The sequence below is a fragment of the Phalangium opilio genome, unplaced genomic scaffold (assembly GCF_054372755.1).
Source record: "Phalangium opilio isolate 3A_F unplaced genomic scaffold, DU_Popi_V2 ptg000024l_1, whole genome shotgun sequence".
Taxonomy (NCBI): Eukaryota; Metazoa; Arthropoda; class Arachnida; order Opiliones; family Phalangiidae; genus Phalangium; species Phalangium opilio.
The window spans coordinates 6,313,019-6,333,888 of record NW_028324155.1 but is presented as its reverse complement, the minus strand read 5'-3'; the positions used below and the strand labels follow the sequence as shown (position 1 = coordinate 6,333,888).

General features: G+C 34.6%; 6 protein-coding genes across 7 annotated transcripts in view; 2 read left to right on the top strand and 4 right to left on the bottom strand.

Annotated features, from left to right (window-relative positions):
• Positions 1-104, bottom strand: part of LOC149692471 (uncharacterized) — a 78,587-nt gene extending 78,483 nt beyond the window's left edge. Inside the window, exon 1 of the mRNA XM_089868239.1 lies at positions 58-104. The gene's annotated coding sequence lies outside the window, so the exon portion shown is untranslated. The remainder of the gene's footprint in view (positions 1-57) is intronic.
• A 271-nt stretch (positions 105-375) lies between these two features.
• On the top strand, positions 376-3,127 carry LOC149692470 (protein adenylyltransferase SelO, mitochondrial-like). 2 transcript variants are annotated; one of them, XM_089868234.1, is made up of 9 exons: positions 376-512; positions 594-1,014; positions 1,083-1,221; positions 1,278-1,547; positions 1,616-1,835; positions 1,912-2,119; positions 2,184-2,666; positions 2,742-2,899; positions 2,956-3,124. In XM_089868234.1, exons 2-9 carry the CDS (start codon positions 689-691, stop codon positions 3,024-3,026), a joined length of 1,875 nt encoding a protein of 624 aa, XP_089724360.1. In that variant the 5' UTR covers positions 376-512; positions 594-688; the 3' UTR covers positions 3,027-3,124. The 2 variants fall into 2 exon arrangements, with proteins under 2 accessions (XP_089724360.1, XP_089724361.1); XM_089868235.1 differs by having other exon boundaries at positions 440-1,014; positions 2,962-3,127.
• A 4,449-nt stretch (positions 3,128-7,576) lies between these two features.
• On the bottom strand, positions 7,577-9,020 carry LOC149692469 (transcription factor ces-2-like). Its single transcript, XM_089868820.1, has 2 exons — positions 8,505-9,020; positions 7,577-8,131 (listed from the first exon to the last, which is right to left on the bottom strand). The coding sequence occupies exons 1-2, from the start codon at positions 8,851-8,853 to the stop codon at positions 7,665-7,667; spliced, it is 816 nt and encodes a 271-aa protein (XP_089724946.1). The 5' UTR covers positions 8,854-9,020; the 3' UTR covers positions 7,577-7,664.
• A 4,593-nt stretch (positions 9,021-13,613) lies between these two features.
• LOC149692468 (uncharacterized) lies at positions 13,614-14,135 on the top strand. Its single transcript, XM_089868231.1, has 2 exons — positions 13,614-13,758; positions 13,826-14,135. The coding sequence occupies exons 1-2, from the start codon at positions 13,614-13,616 to the stop codon at positions 14,116-14,118; spliced, it is 438 nt and encodes a 145-aa protein (XP_089724357.1). The 3' UTR covers positions 14,119-14,135.
• LOC149692467 (uncharacterized) lies at positions 14,096-15,848 on the bottom strand. The gene is made up of 3 exons (XM_089868232.1): positions 15,471-15,848; positions 14,545-15,385; positions 14,096-14,465 (listed from the first exon to the last, which is right to left on the bottom strand). The coding sequence occupies exons 2-3, from the start codon at positions 14,803-14,805 to the stop codon at positions 14,418-14,420; spliced, it is 309 nt and encodes a 102-aa protein (XP_089724358.1). The 5' UTR covers positions 14,806-15,385; positions 15,471-15,848; the 3' UTR covers positions 14,096-14,417.
• A 348-nt stretch (positions 15,849-16,196) lies between these two features.
• Positions 16,197-20,870, bottom strand: part of LOC149692466 (atrial natriuretic peptide receptor 1-like) — a 34,341-nt gene continuing 29,667 nt past the window's right edge. The window contains exons 17-20 of the mRNA XM_089868223.1: positions 18,474-18,536; positions 18,361-18,396; positions 18,187-18,278; positions 16,197-17,541 (exon numbers count right to left, since the gene is read on the bottom strand). Coding sequence (XP_089724349.1) covers positions 17,236-17,541; positions 18,187-18,278; positions 18,361-18,396; positions 18,474-18,536 — 497 coding nt within the window. The 3' untranslated portion in view covers positions 16,197-17,235. The remainder of the gene's footprint in view (positions 17,542-18,186; positions 18,279-18,360; positions 18,397-18,473; positions 18,537-20,870) is intronic.

Sequence of the window (20,870 nt, the reverse complement as noted above, 5' to 3'; positions counted from 1 at the left end):
CGTTACCGTTTAGCCTAAGCCTTCGGATACATTGAAATATAAAAGTTGAACACTTACAAATAGATGAACTTGAAGCAATAGAAGTAAAATTGATGTCTATGTTGATACTCATTTAAGGTGAATTTGTTTCATTTCCAAAAAAATTAAAAATTCACAGTTAATTTCAATGATGTTCTAAATGTCCGCGAACATGATGAAAGTATTTTTGAGAAATAAAATTTAACTGTAAGCCAAGGCTTAATGAATCATTCCCACATTTTTCCCGGTACGATGACAAAAACTGCAAATTTCAACCTTAACATTGCATCAATTAAATCATCATTTCATTTCCTAGTTAATTTGTCTAAATTACGCTCGGGGGAGTTGGCGGCAATACCACATTCAAAATTTCAAACGCCAGAGGGATTATTTCTTAACCAATCAATACCGCAGTTTAGTAAACACAGATAGGGAAGGGTCGTCTGCTACTCTGCTTACAATTTCAAAATACGAAATTGCAAGGTCGTGCAGTCGTAAGTTTTATCATCGGTTATATTTATCTTTATATCTAATAATAGTGATAAAATAATGCGCAATTCAATCGATAAATAAAGGAACAATCGTGGCATTCATTGGTAAAACTGTAGTTAGTTCTATTTCTCAAAGAATTAGGGCAAACTGCAACCGTTGGGCCATAAACGCCCGGAGAATGGCAACATTTCCGGACTTAAATTTCGATAATTTAGCATTACGTACGCTACCAATCGACCCAGAGGAAAGAAATTACACAAGATCTGTTGAAGGAGCTTGCTTTTCTAAAGTCCCCTTATCCCCTGTTAAAAATCCTCAACTTGTAGCAGCATCTCTTGATGCCTTAGCCTTAATAGATCTTGATGAAAATGCAGTTAAACATCCTGATTTTGTACAATACTTTGCTGGCAATAAAATAATCCCTGGAAGCCAACCAGCGGCTCATTGTTACTGTGGACATCAATTTGGTTACTTCTCTGGACAATTAGGAGATGGAGCAGCAATGTAAGTTAAGCTATCCAAACTAAAACCCAAAAAAAATCTTTCTAAAACGGTAAACCACATTAAAAAAGGTATCTGGGAGAAATTTTGAATAAGGCAGGAGAAAGATGGGAAATTCAACTAAAAGGAGCGGGTCCCACACCTTATTCTAGACAATCTGATGGTAGAAAGGTCCTAAGGTCAACCATAAGGGAGTTTCTATGCAGTGAGGTAAGTTTTACCCAATTTAAAAAAAAAATTAAACAAATATTAATAATTATTTACAGGCCATGTTTTATTTGGGCATTCCCACAACACGCGCAGGTTCCTGCATTACTTCCGACACAAAAGTAATGAGAGACATGTTCTACGATGGTCATAATAAATTAGAAAGATGCACAATAGTTCTACGTATTGCCCAAACCTTCATTCGTTTTGGTTCTTTTGAGATATTTAAAACGGTAGATCAATTCACAGGACGTAGAGGACCCAGTGTGGGCAAAATAGACATATTAAAGAAACTAGTTGATTATGTTATAACTACATTCTATCCTGAGGTAGAATTTTGCATCAAAATTCAAAATGGGGATTGAAACTTGATATTAAAGTGTAAAAATTCATATAGATACATGAAAAACATCAAAATAATGATACAGAAAGGATAAAAGAATTCTATAAGGAAGTAGTTTTAAGAACAGCGAGATTAGTTGCACATTGGCAATGTGTCGGATTTTGTCACGGGGTTTTAAACACTGATAACATGAGTATTGCCGGTGTTACAATAGATTATGGACCTTTTGGATTCATGGAAAATTTTAATCCAGATCATATTTGTAATTCTTCCGGTATTAAACTATATTTTTAAACTAAATTCTAATAGTTATTAATAGAGATTGAAGTTAATGTTATTAATACTTAAAGATGATGGTGGGAGATACACCTATGTTAAACAACCGGAAATTTGCCAATGGAATTGCCAAAAATTAGCTGAAGCTTTACAACCATTGGTCCCCTTATCAGAAACCCTTCCCATACTAGATGATAATTATCAAACGGAATATGATGAATATTATTTAACATTAATGAGAAAGAAGTTGGGATTAACGAGGGAAAAGTTGCCTAAAGACAAGTATAAAGTCTTTTTTTACATTTATTAATTATTAAACTGCTAATTACGGAGTTAATAATTACAGGGAATTAGTAAAAGCTTTGTTAATGACGATGGAAAAATCAGGCTCGGATTTTACATCTACATTTAGGTTATTAAGTACTTTCCCTATGGAAAAAGACAAAGTACAAGAAAAGGAACAAGTTTTAAATAACTTGTTAGAAATCTGCTCAACTGTACAAGATTTAATGAAAGAGAATGAAGGGGCTTTCGATGGCAGAGAATTCCAAATGTTTCTAATGCTAATGAGAAGTAATCCTGAACTATTGGAACAATTGGGGAAAGGAATGATTGCGGTGGAAAGAATAAAGGCCAGAATAGAACGTGCTGAAGAATTAAAGAAAATGACCCCAGAAATTAAAAAATCTAGAGATCGAGAAGTTTGGATGGAATGGTTAAATGAATACGAAGCCAGATTAAATTTAGAAATACAAGGAATTGATGATGAAAATCAACTTAAAGTAATTGAAGAGGAACGAGTTAAAATTATGAATAGCAATAATCCATGGTTAGTTTATTATTAATTATTTATTTGTTCTTAGTTAGTTAATTAATTTAATTTGGTTTGTTTCAATTGTGTTAGTTTTATCTTGAGAAATTATATCGCCCAACAAGCAATTGATAAAGCTGAAGAAGGAGATTATTCAGAAGTTGTCTCAGTTTTAAATAAGCTAAAACATCCCTATGAAATGCCTGAAATTGATGCGGGTACTTCTACCGCTTCATGCGCCGCCAAAGAGGGTAATTAATTAATTACTAATTATTTTATTGAGTAAAGTTAATTAAGTTAATTTCAGACGCAGAAACTTTTGTGGCTAAACTCGGTTGTAAAAAACCAGCTTGGGCTACAAATTTACGTGTTAGCTGATCCTCATAAATGCATGCAAATGGTAAACTATAATTATACTAAATATAAATAATTAAAAATGTAACTATAGCTCCATTAACAATTAACGTTAATTACCTTATAATTTCCCCCGAAATTTTGATACTTATAACTTTGTTACGACTTACAAGTATAAGTGTATAATACTTTCTAATAAACCAACCAAGCATAAGATAATTAGCAATTTTTTTTCAAACATTTTAATCTATATAACCGTACGACTTAATTTCCTTTTTTAATTAAACCCCCGTATTATTCCCAAAAAACAAAAACATGTTCTATAACTTTGTAATATATTCTTTCTTTCCTTCAGCTTCATTTACAGTTTTACACCAATTGGGAGGAGTTAAAATAATAAGTTTTGAAGCTAACTAACACGCTCTCAAAACGTATGAAAGCATTTGGTCAAAAACCTTTGGGTTATCAAATGCTGGATGTATATTATTTAAATAAAAAACCAAAAAAAAAAAAAAAAACAAAACTCCCTTCTAATGTTGTTTAAATAAACGTAATCATAATTCTCATCCAAGCATTACAGGGATTTATTCAAATATTAGTTATGCATCAGTGAATATAGTTACTTCTTTTCCCTCCTATGTTATGTATATATATGGTAGCATAAGTAACATAATAACATATGGTGGTAGGCATAAATTTTTAATTTATATTCCTAAGTAGACCTAACCTAACTCTTAAGTTAGTAACTTATTAGTTAATTCAGATTGAAACGCGGTTTCGGGGGGTTAGAGGGGTATTAAGGGGTTCATTTGGTATTCATGGAAAACATTTACTTCAAACTTTAACGTGGCACGAAATGTATTGTAGTGTTTTTTTTGCTGACGTTACGGAAGAATTGACTAATCATTAGTAGGCCTATTTAGTAGTAAATTAGTAATAGAGGTCAAAAAAATCTATATAAGGAAAATTAGTATTTATAACCACTAAATTGGGTCAATATTAACTAGTATTTTTTTCATAAGTCAACGTTCCGAGACCTTTTTTACTTATGCTTGGATGAATTAACATGTTTCTTTGTCAATGAGTAAATTGACTTCGTTAATTTATATACATACGATTATGTTTATATTCTTGCAATGTTAATTGATTGAATGGTTATAATAAAGTTAACTTACAATGATTTCATTTCTTGTCTTGATTTCCAAGTTAAGTTTGGCCTAATTTAAATTATTTTAATCTAAACTACGCAGCGGCACAAACTCAAGAACTAAAACTAAAAAAATCATGGCGGTAGCAGCCTACTCACCATGACACGTGACATGGCAGAAGCAACTGGTATTTGGCGCGATCGGCCATTCATCGCCATCGGTGGCAGATTTTTTATTTCCAGCTACGTGATTGGTCGGCGACTAGTTTTGAGTTTGTAACCCACTATTTTCAAGAGCAGTTCACCCGCTAAGAAAAAAGTGTAAAGTATTAATAAACAAAGTAAAAATTTTAAAATAAAATAATGAAATAAGTCGTAGAAAACTGCTCTTGAATTTAATATATAGGAAAGAGGCAGCTATTAATCTTTGACTGTATTAAACTGTATGGAACTATAACACTTGAGTGTCAGTGCTTAGAAAATTAAATTTTTACTGCGCTAATTAGATGTAAAAATGGACATTATGTTAATGCTGGATAAAACTGGACGTGTCTAAAAATAGCGACCCTACCAGAATAATAAAAGGCGATGTATTTTTGGCGGTAAGAGGGTTACAACTTCCGACATTTCCGGGAAATTTCGCACCTCATCAAAAGAGCGGAAGCTAAAAATGACAAATCTTTTATCTGAGAGCTTCGTAAACGCCTTCGCTCAAAATTTTCAATCATTTTTACTCTCTTGATCCCGGAGAAAATGTCGCCGGGGAAGAAAAGACATTTCTAAGGGCGGAAGAACTCTAATGTAACAGAAAAAGGAACACCCTGTGACCCAAGACTCTTTTATATTAACCAAAGATGTTTAAGGCCCGTTCGCACAACATCTATCTTGTTTAGTAGAATCAAAGGATGGAAAATACTTTTTTCGCTTCTTCAAGTTGAAGGGTTAAGCAAAACAACACAATTTAGTAAAAACACTTCTTTAGAACTCTCTCTAAAATAAAAATAAATTTTCTAGAGGTGACACTTAAGACTCCCTTATCTCCCCGTCTATACTATGTATTGGTTGCAAGTTCTCGATGTGTTGGGACACTCTAAGCTTAGCTCATGATACAATCTCCTCATCGCCCTACCATAAGAATTTCCTTTGCCACGTCTACAATTTCCCTCTAAAACTATAAATGCAAAAATAATCTCTAGAAGTAATTCAGGAAAAGGAGAAACAAAAGTATATAGGAAAAAGTTTCTTAAGGCTGAACGTAATCAATAGGGTATTAATAATTAATCAAAAACGTATAGCGGTTTAGATTGGATCCCGGCCCGTTATAGTCAAAGTCTTAGAAATAACACTCCCACATCGATTCGATTTCTTTTCCCTCCCACCCATAAGCCCAAAGGCAAATGAAAGTTAAAGAAAGTGAGACTGCAATTAAGTATTTCAACGGAGAAAAAAAAATACTTTCCAAAGTACAGCGGTGATTTATCGACCAAAGAAGCTAGAGAGGAAGATCTCATCAGAGCCTCGCTCACTTTCTCTTATTTTTTATCCGCTTTTGATAAGGTCCAGCGCGTTTATAAACTTCATTAGTTTTTGCGGTTTCGCGTCCTCGGATCACCTTTTAGAACAATGATGACGTATTGGCGAAATGGAAACGCTATAATATTATAAATGATTATTATCGCTGCCCCAAGGGGTGAGGGGTGAAATCGGGGGTCGACTCGCGACTGGCATTTATATTGTACTACAACACACTCTTTACTTTCGAAATCCGATCAATTTCTACTTAAGAATGCAATACACTTTAATAGCGCTTCATCTCATAACGTAGAGTTTTCCATAGAATTTCAAAGGATTATATTGTACAGTTGAAGCAGGGTTAAGTTAATTTGCAAAAATTCGTTATTAAAACTTTAATTATTCAATGTAATATATGAGTACCATTGAAACCCAATTTAGTTACAGCCGTTTCAACTTGCTACCCATTGCAAACCCGGGATGATACACTGAATTTCCCCAAGTTTTTACCATATAAGTACCTACAAACAATATTAAAACATATGTCCATTGTTTTAACGTACGCCCCCGCTAATATCTGTGGTACAAACTCCATTTGACGTAGATTTGGAGTTAGGTAGAGTGGGAGGGTGAGGTGCTTTTATTCCGTTTCATTATGCACGCGACACGCTGTTATTACGAACGTCAGGTCGTGCTCCTACAAGCAGGGTCGCCCTATCGTGTCATGGGAACGAGACAGGTGACATTTTTTAACGTACCTATTAGATCAAAACCGCGAAAAGCCTACCTTCCCGTCATGCATTATCCATTCACCACGCGAGCCAGCGAGCTCGAGCCCGCGGTAACCGCTCGATAACAGTTACACACGCTCTTAAGTTTGTAACTTGTTTTGTCCCGCCGCAACTTCTCGCAAGAACACAAAGATACTTACAAGGGATCGGATACTAGCTTCTTCTATCAGATGACCCAAAAATTGTTCATCTCGAAGTGTGTCCATGACGCTCTCAAATCATCTTCTAACAAATATTTTTTCATTTTAAAATAAAATTCAGAATTTGTAGATCTCATTTTCAAGGCTTTTCCTAAAAACAAAACCCTAGTTTGCGCTTAAAACTCAGTCTTTTAAGGGGAATACCATGTAAATTAAATCAGAGGTTTCCGGCCCCTTGGATACGGGGCGGGAAAACCAGCTGGGGGTTAGATTTAACCGCATTAAGAAGGCCTGTAAACATTCCCAAGTTGAAAACAGCGAAGCTACTAAAAAACATCCAATTCCTATATAGTCTATGGCTCTTTTATGACTTATTTTTATCACGCGCTTCGGCATTTTCACGTGCCAGAATTACTCTAGTGCATCCAAGAATATTCAATCGTTAATTACATTTTATCACACTATGTAACTGAGCTTAGTAAAGTCACGAGAGACTTTGATTTCATTTATTTTCGTGTTTGGATTTTTATCTCCGATATTCATGTGAAACTGACCAAATTCATGTGTCCTAATTTGAAGGAAAGAGGGGTGCTTTAATTATGGTGTTGTTCACCATCGCTTCGGTCTTCAAGGCGTTTCGACATTATTAATGTCGTATCAACTATTAATGTTAGAGTTAAAGTTTTACTTTGAACTTTATATAAATAAGACCATATTAATGAATATTTAAGTATATTGGGGGGTCATACATAAATTCAACCATAATCAAGAAGTATTCTTATTTATTATAAATATTTGTTTTAAAATAAAATTTTCGGTGTTCGGAAGGGAAAACACTTCTACAGGCGTTCTATGGGAAACTAATGTTAACGTTTCAGCCTAAATGCTGGCTTCTCCCACACACATTCAACAGGCGATTTTTAAGAAAATTGTTTTGAATAAATTAAAACATTTAATTAAAACAAAACATTAAATTTATTTTTATTTATTTACATTGTGATATCAGAAGTAAACCACACTAATTTCGTTACATAAATCCACAAATAATTAAAACAATTTTAAAAATTAACACTCAAGCTGTCGTTTCATTTATATTTTGTGCTGTAGGGCATTGTCCATTTTTCTTTTGCAAAATCAGTAATTGTCTCAAAGCCTGGGCCTCTTCTCTTAGGGTCCCCACTTGGGCCCTTAACACCGCATTCTCCTTTTCGAGATAGCAAGCCCTAAGGGCTACCTCATCTTCGCGGGCTTTACGGGCATCACGTGATTTTTTTGCCGCCAAATTATTTCGTTTGCGACGCTCGTAATATCTAGAGTCTTTAAGTTCGTCGGGAATGGGTCTTTTTTCGCTGCGATTGCGATTCGAACGAGGCGAGGGGAAGGACACTACTCCCGGTCGAAATAGAAGTGATTCTGGCCCTAAACAATTTGGGAAGAGTAGCCCTTTATCCAAGGACGGGGACGGAATGGACAAGTTATTTATCACGGGCTTTGTATCCAATTTCGTTGGTAAGTTTAAGTTTTGCAAGCCGTTTGTTCCTGAAAAGTTAATCTCTATTAATTATTAATGAACATTGAAGTTAATCCTACGTGAAAAGGTCCCTGCTATTAATTTTCCACTAGGTTAATTTTAATTAAAAACTATTACATTCATTAATCTCGTCTATATTCCTATTTTAGTCTGGGAAGGGATTAAAATTGTCTAAAGCTATTACAAAAATAATAAAAAATAAATTTAGGTCTAATGGTGCAATAAATATAAATTATGTTGCTACCTTAGTTTCGCATTTATGAAAAAGAAAAATGGCCTAGAAAGTGCTTTCTGAAATTACTATAGCCTTTGAGCTGCTTAGATTTCCCTAAAAACTACTTTCTCAGCGGGACAAACCAAAGACTAAAAAATTTAACTTACCATCAAGAGCTTTCATCGCGAAGGAATCCCAAAACAATCCATTCAAAAGTTGATGAGACGCAGCTTGAAATGCCAAAGAGGATGTAGCAGGATGTATCTCCTGATGCGGGATGGTTCCTCGCATCTCCTCCAAAACTTTAGTGGCATTAGTAGAAGGCGGATTGAGACCCCAATAATTTGAAGTGGCCCAGGTTAATGGTAACCAATTATTCGGATTGATTAAATTGGGCCAAGAATTTTTGTCGTACATTCTCTTGTCGGAATTATCATCCGTGTCCGATTTGATCGTTTCCGTATTAGTTGTTGAACAAGTATCATCCTCCATATTATGGTCCGGCGTTTTGACCATCGAAATGACCAGCGCGTGAGCTAGCTAGCGTAGTTTATAACACGGTTCGTTTTTCCGTCTCAAGAGTCAGAAGGAGCTGGACTCTCTCTTTTTTATTTTCACGAAGGTTTAATTGATCGTCACCTATTCGTAGCGCTTATGTTCTTAACATTATTCAAAAAGGCGCGACTGACTCCCCCGCGCGTGGCCACACACTGCACGTGTTTCGGTTATACCCCTCCCATTTTTCAGGCAAACACCACCTGCTAGAGTTAGAAGTCGTGGTTATAGCTGGATATACGAGCTAATATCTAAGCAAGTACACACTTCTTGAATCGAATACTCATTTACCATGGAACTTATAAACAATATATAGGGGACTAGAAAAAGTGGGTTTGCCAAACAACAAAGATAGGCGTAGTTCTCAGTTTTAATTTTCAGCTATGTGTAAAGCTAGAGGCACGAGGACCAGTATTTTATGGTATATCAAGGTTACTTGGGGAAGTAAACGAAATACATTCCTCTAAGCTCACTGTAAATACTCGTGATGTGAAAATTAACTTTTGGTCCTCTTTAAGACTAGAAATTCTATGATTGCTAATACCACAACCTCCCCTCACTTGCATTGATTAAGGGGTAGGCTTAAAGTTACAGTGAATGAAGTAAAAATCTGAACAAATTAGGGTCGCAAACATAAATAAAAATAGTGTTTAACTCTCCCTTGACTTGATTTAGTTTTAATAATAATGTTACAAGGTCCGGGTGTAACGGGTTAATTTCGTCGCTTAGGTTTATAGCTGCAAAACAAAGCATAAAAAAATCGCCTCGAACAGGACAAAAAGAGAAAAACAACGCTAACTGAAAATTATGTTTATACTAGTTCATGTTGTATGGAAATTAGCCTTCCTGTCTTGTTACGCTCGTGCAATCATACGTTCTATTTAAATAAGACCTAATTCGTTTCAACAGCGTGTCGATTATGGTCTATTCTAAGCCTTGGCTTTTCAAAGACCTAAAAATAAAAATAGGCTTAAAATAATTACGGAGAGAACTCTCGAGGCAACTAATACGATATTTGCAGTATCAATCCATTGGGAAAACAAGAAATAGGCCTACTTAATGGTTTCTATTGTCTTTAGAAAAGCAATTTATGTTTGAAGTTAAGCCTAATCGATGTTTTCGAGGCTAAAACCTTACACAACAAACTCTTTCTCAAGCGACCAGATGTGACACAAGACGTTATTTCACGCGGGAAGTTTTAAGGAGACGAAACACGTAACCCTTGGCTTCTTTCGGAATGTTTAGTTATGTATGTGTTTGTTTTTTGGTTTGATTCTATTGTACTATTGTTAGGAGAGAAAAAAATGTGTCAAAATAACTAACACGCATAATCAATAATGACAAGGCTTAAGAAAATGTACATGTGTAATGTTTGGTAATACTGAAATAAAACTTGGATTTCGTTAAAAAAAAATGTCCATGTTTGAACAGTACGTTTATCACGATATGTTATTTGGATTATTATTATACAGTTGGAAGCTTAAACATTGCGTAAATTTATTGAATATCTTAAACACTTCTTAGTTTCAAGCCTTTCTCGACTAAGTCGGGTCATTATCATAAGTGGAAAACAACTCTGTAAAACTATACTATAAAGTAATGGTGATAATTCGAGGGTAAAAGACATGAAAAAACCTACTTAAAAAGAAAACCCAGTGACAATTCTTAGACTCTAGAAAGAGATTAGGCTTAGGTTATTAAGGGTGGCTAAACTTGTAGTGATCTGTATTGCTATTTGGGTGGTCATTTTCCATTGAAATAACAAGCAAGCAGCCTGGAAACTTACGGTCCAAATAATCGGACAATTTGCTGGGGTCAGCTTAAAATACCATCACTTCACTCTAGTCTCTAAGCATCTTTGGTCAAGCGAGTTGATAGATAAACTAGAAGTATTCCATTGCTTTTCGAATCAAAAATGTAGTAACTCCAGCAGATTAAGAAAAAAAGCAGTTAGAAAATAATTATCATGTTACGAAGATGCAAGGCCTAATTAGATAGATTAACGTTGATATAGAAATAACTCGAATTAAGTTAAGACATTTTTGTTCCAAGTTGAAACTATATGGAAACTCCGGACTTTATCGACCTGTTTAAGGAAAACTCTCCTAAGGCCATCTAAGGTCATAACAATCACACGAGTTACTGTATTATCTAATTATAACTACTAATGTAAATTAAATTAAGGAGCAAATATTGATTATGTCATATTTAACTTTAAAAGCCACTTATATTAATTAATTAATTAATTCAATAAATACTAATTATTTAAACCTACCGTATTTAATTTATACAGATGGCGGAAATAATAAATTTATTCATCATAATAGAAATGAATACAATCTGACTTTATAGCTACGTCTCCTTTAATATTACTCCTTATTTTAGACATAATATCTTAGCACAATAAAACCGTTAACAACCCTTACCCTTTGGCCAAGCCAAGCCTAACCACAAATCAAATGGAATGAATAAGATACTCTGGCAGCAATTGGCACTTCCGGTTCTTTTAAGGGCCAAAAGAAAAGTAATAAAAAACGATATCAATGTTCATACCCGCGTATTAAAAGAAAAAACCTAACTTAAGGAAGGAGAAAGGAACATTTTCGGTTGAATAGAAGGAATTCTTTGAAAGGTCTCTCTACTATACAGACTTTTAAAGTATCCTTCTGTGTAAGATTTCTTGTTATAGGCAAACACCAATAGCAAAGACACAGCTGGCGCGAAAACGTATATTTTTATTTTAAAAAGAGAAAATGAAATCGGAGAAAATAGACCTGGAGTAGAAAGTTAAAGTGTTTTGACCAAAAACTTTCTGAATCATTTTCCGTTTATGGTGTCGCAAATGATTTTCATTTTGAAATATTAAAGGATTACCAAATTGCGATTACATGTAATGAAACAAAACTGTTCATTCTCCCTTCAAACTTATTTTATTCCTAAATAAAATAGCCCCTTTTCCAATATAAGCAAGAAAGGGTGTAAAATACACCACAGTTTCTTTATTCTCCTACTTTTTTTCTCTCGAAATCTAGAATAGTTTCAGATATATCTACGTCTAGATCCCGGAGGATTGCATTGCTAGTAAAAGCGTTCATCCAACCATAAAATTTGGAGTGAAATTCTCGCATTTTTATATATATATTTCAAATGACAGAAAAACTTCGACAAAAATAAGGGAAAGAATTTGAATTATATATTTTTTTAGACCAGAAAATTTTACCCATCACCAAACTAATAATAATCCTTACCCTAAAGCAATCATAAAATTGTTATTTTTTAAGATGACCATGTCAAAAATTCGAGGGTTTTAAACGCCCTAGAAAAAAATAACCCCGACAAATACAATTATCTAGACCAAGGCTTAAAAAGTCACTTTGCCACGTTGCGTTGCGGAATGATTCCGGAATTCGATATTGTTATGATAAGCCTATTTTTAAAACCGGGTCTCAGTGGGGAAAGGAAAAAAGAAGGCGGGAAAAAATGGGGGTTGAGAGATATTCCTTTGACAGTTGCCGCTCTCGACTTATTCGATTCCTATTTGAGGTTATTATTACGTGACCGTCAAGTGTCACAATGCGTTTTTTCCTCCCGCCCTATTGGCTCCTTTGCAAAAAAATTGGGACAGTAAGCGTAAAAATATTAGGCCTTGGCGACGTAAGAATAGAAGCAAAGGCTTAGGTTTAAATATCGAATTAACAGAAAAGGAAACCTACGCATTTCTTACATTAATAAAACTAAGATTATCAGTAAATATTTCAACCTACTCACACCAATATTCATGGGCAAATTTAAAAATGCCTATTTTTTTAGTTTTTAAAAGGTTTTGCCGAGTCATGGTCGAAGACAGGGTAATCTAAGCACAATCTAAAAAACTATCCTTTCATTTGTAAATTCTGATTTCGAAGCCAAACATTGATTTGGCCCCTTGGCTGTGTATCCTGCCTGAGTTAATTACCGGGGTCCTTAATTTTCTTGATGAAGGTTATTTACAAGAGACTCTAATTGACTCACTTCATTTAACGAAGCGTATTTTTAGTTTCAGAAATAACAAAAGTATCCGAGGGTATTCTTTAGATTTTTTTTCTCTTTTTTGAATCAATAATGAAATAAGTCATTGAAAGACGAAAGGTTAAAGTAAATACAGGTTTTTGAAAAATTAGGCTTAACGAAGGTAGTAGTAAAGTCTAACGACGGCAATGCTTTAAATTGTTAATTAGGTTATAATTAACTGAAATACAGCGAGTTGGCATTTAATGTTATCTTCAAATAAAGCTTAATACAGTCAAAGAAGGGGGGGGCACCGGATGTTTTGTGTACGATACCTGCCAAGGCTTAACACACTTTTTGTTTAAACAGTTCAAAATAAATTAAAATTACTCCTACCTTTAAATTTCGCAGTAATGTTGATAAACACGCTGTATTTCATTAGTCCGTTTAATTTGACATTCCAATTAACTAAATTTATAACCCGAAATAACTCAAACTTCGCAATGGGTGCACTCGGAAAGCTCGTTGAAGATGTTATGTCTCGATCACGTGGTCTATATTTTTTTACCAATTTGGCCTACGAAATTAATCTGCGTAAACAATATGGGGTTAAGATTTTTTTTACAGTTGGAATAAAACCCTGAAAGATTCGATGATCGTGAACTAAATTCTAAAGATAATGTTAGAAACAATTCATATTTAATTTTAATTTCATCCAAGATTAATAGTTCTCCATGTCGCCGACTAGGACTCTGCGTTTTTCAGATGACGAAGATGAGACTGACAATGAAACTAATGACGTCAGAAGGAGGTTATTCGAAAGCCCGGTAGATGAACGAGCGATCTCACCATTGACCCTCGCGGAACCTAGCCCAGAAGGTGACATTATAATTTAATTATATTGTAATTTTTTTAGTTCCCTTTTTTCTTTTAATTTTCTATACAGAAGTGGCCCAAATCATGGAAAGTATCCTAATCCTGAACACAAACATGGACGAATATATGCTTGAATACACGTTGTATGTAACAGCCAAAGCCTACATCTGGTACGGAGTGGAAGATGTTTCTAGCATCATGATGTACTTGAAAGCAAAATTTGAACTAGCTCTTGGAAAAAACTGGAGTTTCACTGTGGGTACAGACTTCAGTTTCTCTTTTAGTAAAATGCCACTTCGTTTTGTTCACTTTAAACTTGGTATACTGTATTGCCTGGTATATTTACGTACAGAACATTTGTAAATAAAATAAAGAAATATTTTAAACGTATTTTGTTGGCATTGCCTTATTTCAAACTTTAGTCTTCAAATTAACATACTCTTTTCACCGATCAGACAAATCTTTAAGTAATATTTTTTCAATGTACTCTTTCAGACATTGTAGTCCTATTACTTTAGAGGAGTAGGACAACAAGTACTTGTGATCTTTGATCTCTTAAGCCGTCACTCAAGTCTTCTTATTGCTCAATTTGTCAACTTGAAAGGGTTTTGACCTACCACCCTTATCAGTTTCAATATATAAAGAACTTTTAGAGTACGTTGTCAGAAAATGTAGACATATCCTCGAACATAACTGTAACGTATCTTGACCTTAAAAGTAATGGTACAATATAAAATAGATTGAAGACAGCCTTCGAGAAAGGTTGGCTATAGGTTTTATAAACTTTACCATTCCCTCTAAGGCTAAAAGACGGCGGTTAGTAAACCGATACCCTTGTCCATAACAAGCAGCTTGAAGCGACCAACCGGATGTTGGTTCACCCGAGAACCAGCCATGACCACCAACCTTAGAACCAGTAGATATAACCAAAGAAATGCGCAGTTTTCTACCAGTAGACTGAACGTTTCTAAGGCTGTAGTTGTAAAGATATATATCAAGTAGTAAAAGTCGCGTCCGTCCAAGCATAACCATTCCAGAGCCTTCCGACATAATGGATCTCAATTGTCCAGCATACACCAGAAACACACGGAGCGTGTCCCCCCTCTTACACTTAAGTTGTAGGCATATCAGGAGAGACCATGGGATACCCGAAAGTTATGGCTGCCCATTCTCCAGGCTCTCGCGAGCTATAAAAAGGATTTTTCTGGACGCCTATAGGCTTTAACTAACCCACAAAAAGGCCTACAAAAGATAAAACTACAAAACTTACCAAAAGAAAGGACACGAAACCTAACAATTTTAAAGTTGGGAGAGTTACCAGAACCGAAATGGCAGCCAATGCTATATCTTTACACTGTGAGGTAAAAGCTGCCGATAATACATCACCGATTTAGTCAAGCTGAATGGAAGATACGTTTTAGGAGACAAAACCTTGGGATCGGTTACTTTTATAAAATAGTTTTTCCTTTGTAGTCTATTCTGTCTCGTGACCTTTCCATGGCTCCCTGCCATGGATAAGAATGCAACATTCTGAAAACCTACTTCAACTACGTGGACTTCTGTTTAACAGTCCCAAAAATTGGACTGGTTTATTTCTGCCCATAATTGCTGGATTCATTTGATGTACATACTTATTCCGCCCAAATTAGGAAAAAAAACCAGAAGAAAAGGGTAAATTTCTAATAAAAAGACACGCAGAGTACCAAGGTAAGTACCTAATTCCAATTCCCCTCTGATGAGAAATTTATTCTGAGAACAAAAACTAGGTATAGTAGAATGCAAGCTTGAAATGAGGAGAATTTAAAGGGTTATCTATCGGAAAATGACCCCTTCTAAGGATGTAGCAAAACAAGGGAAATATTATTCACGATTAATTTCTCTTCTTTTATGTTATTCTTCCAAAGTCCACTTTTTCCATTAGCCCCATTCCCTAAGGGGCTTCAATAACTTAAAGTTTTTTTGCTATCCAATGGTTCATTCACGCTTGCTATAAAATTGTCTTCATAGCGGATTAAGTGATAGGAAAAAAAAAAGTTTTGTAGCCGTTTTTCCTTCATTAAATTTGCAAAAAGGCTTATATTTTGTTGGCAACAACTTTTATATTTGTTAGTAATACTCAATATTTTATACGTTAACCCGAGGGAATTGAGTCTGAAAATAGCAACTCCGAACAGTTTATTTCCATTTCAAAGGATTTTAAAGTGATTCACGTCAAATATTCAAAAGCGTTTGTTTCGTAAAGATTTGCTACTTGCAACTATACAGGGTGTATATAGAAGTAAATTTCCCAAACCCCAAACAACTTTACCTATAGGAAGCTGAAACTAGGTGAAAATAAGAATATTGGTCTACAAAATATGCCATAAACACCCTGTATATATTAAATTCGAGGCTTTAAAAACAAAGACGTAATGTTCAAAGGAAATTCAGGCGAAAAAATATAAATATACATCGACTTTTATTGTCACAAACCGAAGGGAAGAGAAAAACACGTCGGGGTGAAACAAAAAGAAAAACGAAAAATCTCTGTCTTTACCTCTAACATTCTCTTACCATCATTTGATATATTTTTATATTCTTTTCTTTTCAATATAGAACTCCGCATTTTTCCCCATCGTTATAAATTTGTTTTACCAGCATTTCACTTTAGTTTCAACGGCTTAAACTTTTTCAAAGCGAGAAATGAAAAATAGAGTTAAAAATCTTCAATGTTTAGCTCGTGTTGTGGAGAGTTTTCGGTTCAGCAGGTGGTGATGGATTTAGGTTTATTTCTAACCTATAGGCCAAAATTTTGTTTGCCTGACTGAGACAGAATCAGGTAGGTACAATACCAACCTGGCTGGCAAGTATTTCTCTGGGTTTAAAACCTTTTAAAGAGAGGTCAACAGGGTCGTGATATTTAGTGATGGGGTCAAGTTGTAAGTATGTCACAATCGTTACTGATTATATAGCAGTGCGGTACTGTCAAGTTATCAAGAAGGGGTTTTAAAATGACGCGAAGTGTAGGGGCCTAAATAGATCAAATTTGGGTTTGTGCAATGCTACCAGTCGTTCACAATGTCATTACCGGACCCCTTAATGTTACCGTACCATTCTTCAATCGCCCCTTATTACTTAATTAAGTAACTCTTTAACAATAAGTTAAGAACAAAGGAAATTATCCTTTCAATCATTACTACATTTCAACTATAAACGTTTTTACCATTCAAATCCCGTAAGTAATGCCTTTTAGTACCTTTCAGGTGGCGTATATTTCCATTCGATGGCGACTAGTCCATTAAACGTCAGTGTCTGTAACTTAGTTCCTTGTCCACAAACACACACACACAAAGAAAGACAGAGGAAAGACAGTTTTTCAAAGCGTATTTCCCTTTTTACGTTTCCATACTGTTGGTAACAGTGTCGACATCGTTCAACTCGCGTTTTCTTTTCTTTTCCCGAAATCATTTCTTTCTTTTACTTGGTCGCTCGCGTTTTTCTTCAGATGTTCGTTTCTATCTTGGTGTTTGTAGCGTGATTCTGAATGACCTCTGTCGAGTTTCTTCGGCTCTCTCCGAGGCCTAACGCGTCTTCTCTCAGTATTATTTCCCCCCTATTTCTGATATCGCGTCCGTTGTTGGTTTTTACGATAACGTTGTTGCGAGACGCGGGACTTGATGTATCCAACAATGGAAAAGGGGTTACCTTATCGTCCATTTCTAAGGTCTCTTCTCCTAATTCGGTGGGACAGTATCCCGGGTCCGTTGTTTCACCCAATAGCCAATACGTTGTCATTTTGCCTTTACCCTAACAGTTAGGAATTGAGGAGGAGGAGGAAGAGTGAGACATTTTCTTTTAGGGACACATTAGAATATGGTAATATGGTGAATTAAGTCGGGTGATAAAATTGAATTAATTTAATTGAATCTCGTTAATTTGGACGTGAAATTGCGTCAAATGGATTCGTTAAGCCTAATGAAGTCCTAATAAGATTTAGATACTTTCTGTTTTAATTTTAACCCTAATCAAATTCCGTTGAGAGTTAGGCTTAAAGCAATGTTGTAAACATATTAGGCTTAACAATGGCGCGTGATCAGACAATAACGTCACTATAAGTTCAGAGTGATTGACTAAGGCTTAGCTCAATTAAAAATAAATTACTTTCTAAGTTGCGATTAAAGCACTATTGTTCCTCTCTCATTCTCTTTCTTTTAAAGCAACTAGCACTCTATCTCTCTGGATAAATAAATCCATCTTAAGACTTGGTTCATCAATTAAATACTTCTTACATAAAAGATTAAGATTAACTTTGGGAATAATTAAAGGATCTAAAGTAACCCGGAAAAAACTAATCAATCTGAATAATTAACGAAAGGAACGTATAATTAGCGATAAATGGGGAATAACGTTAAGCACTTAGAACTAATTCAATTTAAAAGAAATTGGGCTTACTTTCATCTCGACTTCGCCTCTCAATTCGAGCCGGAATGTTTGAAAGGTATCCAAGACTTTTTTCGTTTCGGGACTGATATGAATTTTTAACGCTGTAAATTAATTAAATTTGAAGTACACTCGCAACAGAATAATTATTTTATAATTAAAAAGCCTTTTTATATATTAACTTACGAAGGCCATTACTTTCCATTCGACTCGCGGTATTAACTTCAAATTAAAAAAAAAAAAACTTTAATTATAAGTAAATTAAAATTAACGTATCATTTAATTCAAATTAATTTTACCCGTATCTCCAAACAGACAATATCTAGGCATTTTGAGACCAACGACCCCCGTTACGCAAGGACCTAAAAATACAGACGAACCAAATCATGAATCCTAAGCCTAGTTCGGGCCTAATCCTTAAGTATTAGGCTTAACACAATCTTTGTGGACCCTCCTCATCTTTCACCCTTTTTTCAATTTAAACTCAACGTTGCGTGAAATTATTTTATATTCATGTCATATTTTTAAAATTAAATTATGTAAAACCAGTTAACCTTTGTGTTGACAATAAATTTTGTTTAGGACTTTAGGGTGTCTACCATTTTTTCGTTTTGTTTTAAAAAAAAACATTTTCAGGCCTAACCGAGGTTCTAAGGTTCTTAGGCCTTAATCCTTAAGGCTTACAAAAAGGCTTTGATGCATTAATAAATCACAATCTATCAAGATTAATGTACGGAAAGTGGATGACTTTAATCATCAATGACTTTTTTTAAACAAAAACTGATTAACGTTAAATAGCCCCGAAGGTTTTAAGGGTATTTTTTAAAAGCAGCGTGCATTAAACCTGAAGCATTTACCTAACATGAATTTATTTAATTCTTTCTTGAATAAAAATTAAAATGTTATCCATAACTAAATTACTTAGCATTCTCAATAAGAAATTTCAATATTTCTTCAATATTCTTTAGACTTTTCAATACATTCGGGATTTCTTTGAAGAAGCCTTTTTTAAGGGTAAAAAGGTATAAATAAAGATTTGAAGTTAGGCGAGCCTTTTAACGTCAATTTCACGTGCGAAAAGATTTTTATCAACGCCCTAAAAGGTGTGATACAAAATCGATAAGGTATCAGGTAAATTTGGCGCGAAAAAATCTATATTAGCTAATCCTATAGAGTATTTGAAAGGCCTTGCTTTGCCTTAAAATTCACCTTAGAAAAACAGTTTTTCAATAGAAAATTTAGGGCGATCTAAGATGCTAAAATACTATAACTTCATACCCAAAGACGTGTAATAAGATACTTAATTCAATTAATAATTAAACACATTTAATCACGTCTTTAAAATATTTCTAAATGTTCCAAAAGGAACTAAAGTTTCAAAGTAGGCCCATTAGCGCAATTCATGTGGCCTGACCCTTATTTTTTATCCCTTGAAAGAGGAAAGAAACCCGTATACTTTTCAGATGTCGCTTTGGATCGTTAGGCTAATAAGAAAAGTACGAAAGGGCGACCAAGCGTTGGCGGTTTTTCTTTTTTTTTTTTTCATCTCTGTCCCTGTCTCTTTTTAGAAGACGGTTGGTTTCTCTCGTCCCTAATCCAAGGACAGAGATGATGGATAAGGACGCGTACAGAGCGAGCTAGGGCCCAGTTAGTTAGGATGCAAAGAAAACGTTGGTAAGGTTGCATTTATTACGCGACAAGGATATGTATGGTAGGTCTATATGAAAACCTTTGGAAACTAAGGATTGACAAAGAAAGGAGTATAAGAAGAAAAGGAAAAATGGGATCAGATGCGGAGAACACGAGATGAAAATAAAAAAACCTAAACTTTCAATTCGGAATTCCACGAAAAGAAAATAAAAAAAAACTTGTTTTCATTTAAAATGCAACTTAGGTCTATACCCCGAGTACCTATTTCTATTTTGGTCTGTTCGTAAGGTTATTATTAATGAAGTGGAAGCTAGAATTAACAATATAACTTCCTATTAATCAGTCTCACTACAATTCACAGGGCATTCGCGAACAAAATTTAAAGAAAAAGAAGTTCAGCTTCAAAGGAAGGATTTTTCCGTAGAATTTGATTGGCTTTGGCAAGATTAAAATTCTCAATGAAATACTGCTTTTTTTAATTCGAATTTAATATAGGCCCTAGCTTCGAAGTTCCTTAAAGGCAATAATCGAAAATCGTATCGAAAATCGTGTTCAAAGAAAGGGGTTGTAAAAGGAATTTGTTTCCGTTAAATTTAATTCTTTCGCAGCTATTTCAAATGAATAAAATTGAGCTTTGTTGCATTTTCTAAATTCTACCTTATCCAGAGTTAAACTTCTCACACCGAACTTTGTTCTAATGAACGTACAATAAAAAAATCCCTATCCGCAGCGAATTCCAACCATCTCTAAACGAAGCAAATTTTTTTGGAATAGAACTATTCCATAATTAAATTAAACACCCAATAAAATTAAAAACTACCAGTACGTAAGATGTTCAAAGTAATCAACTGATCGAAAACATTTCGCCCTCTAGACATTTAAAAATTTGGCGCGAGAAAATTAACTCCACCACGTGCTGTTCAATTTTCATAATTTTACATATAATTAGGCTTAACAAGATTTGAATTCAAGCTATTGAAACGCAATTTGTTTTACGACGGGGGAAATTGACGCGGATGAACACGTTACGTTAAAACTGGCGGGAA

Coding starts and splice junctions, on each gene's coding strand:
- LOC149692470 (XM_089868234.1), top strand. CDS start 689: ATGGCAACATTTCCGGACTTAAATTTCGATAATTTAGCATTACGTACG. Junction 1,015..1,082: donor TTAGGAGATGGAGCAGCAAT/GTAAGTTAAGCT, acceptor ACATTAAAAAAG/GTATCTGGGAGAAATTTTGA. Junction 2,120..2,183: donor GAAAAGTTGCCTAAAGACAA/GTATAAAGTCTT, acceptor TAATAATTACAG/GGAATTAGTAAAAGCTTTGT.
- LOC149692468 (XM_089868231.1), top strand. CDS start 13,614: ATGTCGCCGACTAGGACTCTGCGTTTTTCAGATGACGAAGATGAGACT. Junction 13,759..13,825: donor CGCGGAACCTAGCCCAGAAG/GTGACATTATAA, acceptor TTTTCTATACAG/AAGTGGCCCAAATCATGGAA.
- LOC149692469 (XM_089868820.1), bottom strand. CDS start 8,853: ATGGTCAAAACGCCGGACCATAATATGGAGGATGATACTTGTTCAACA. Junction 8,132..8,504: donor CGCGATGAAAGCTCTTGATG/GTAAGTTAAATT, acceptor TTAACTTTTCAG/GAACAAACGGCTTGCAAAAC.
- LOC149692467 (XM_089868232.1), bottom strand. CDS start 14,805: ATGTCGGAAGGCTCTGGAATGGTTATGCTTGGACGGACGCGACTTTTA. Junction 14,466..14,544: donor TTTTAGCCTTAGAGGGAATG/GTAAAGTTTATA, acceptor ATTACTTTTAAG/GTCAAGATACGTTACAGTTA.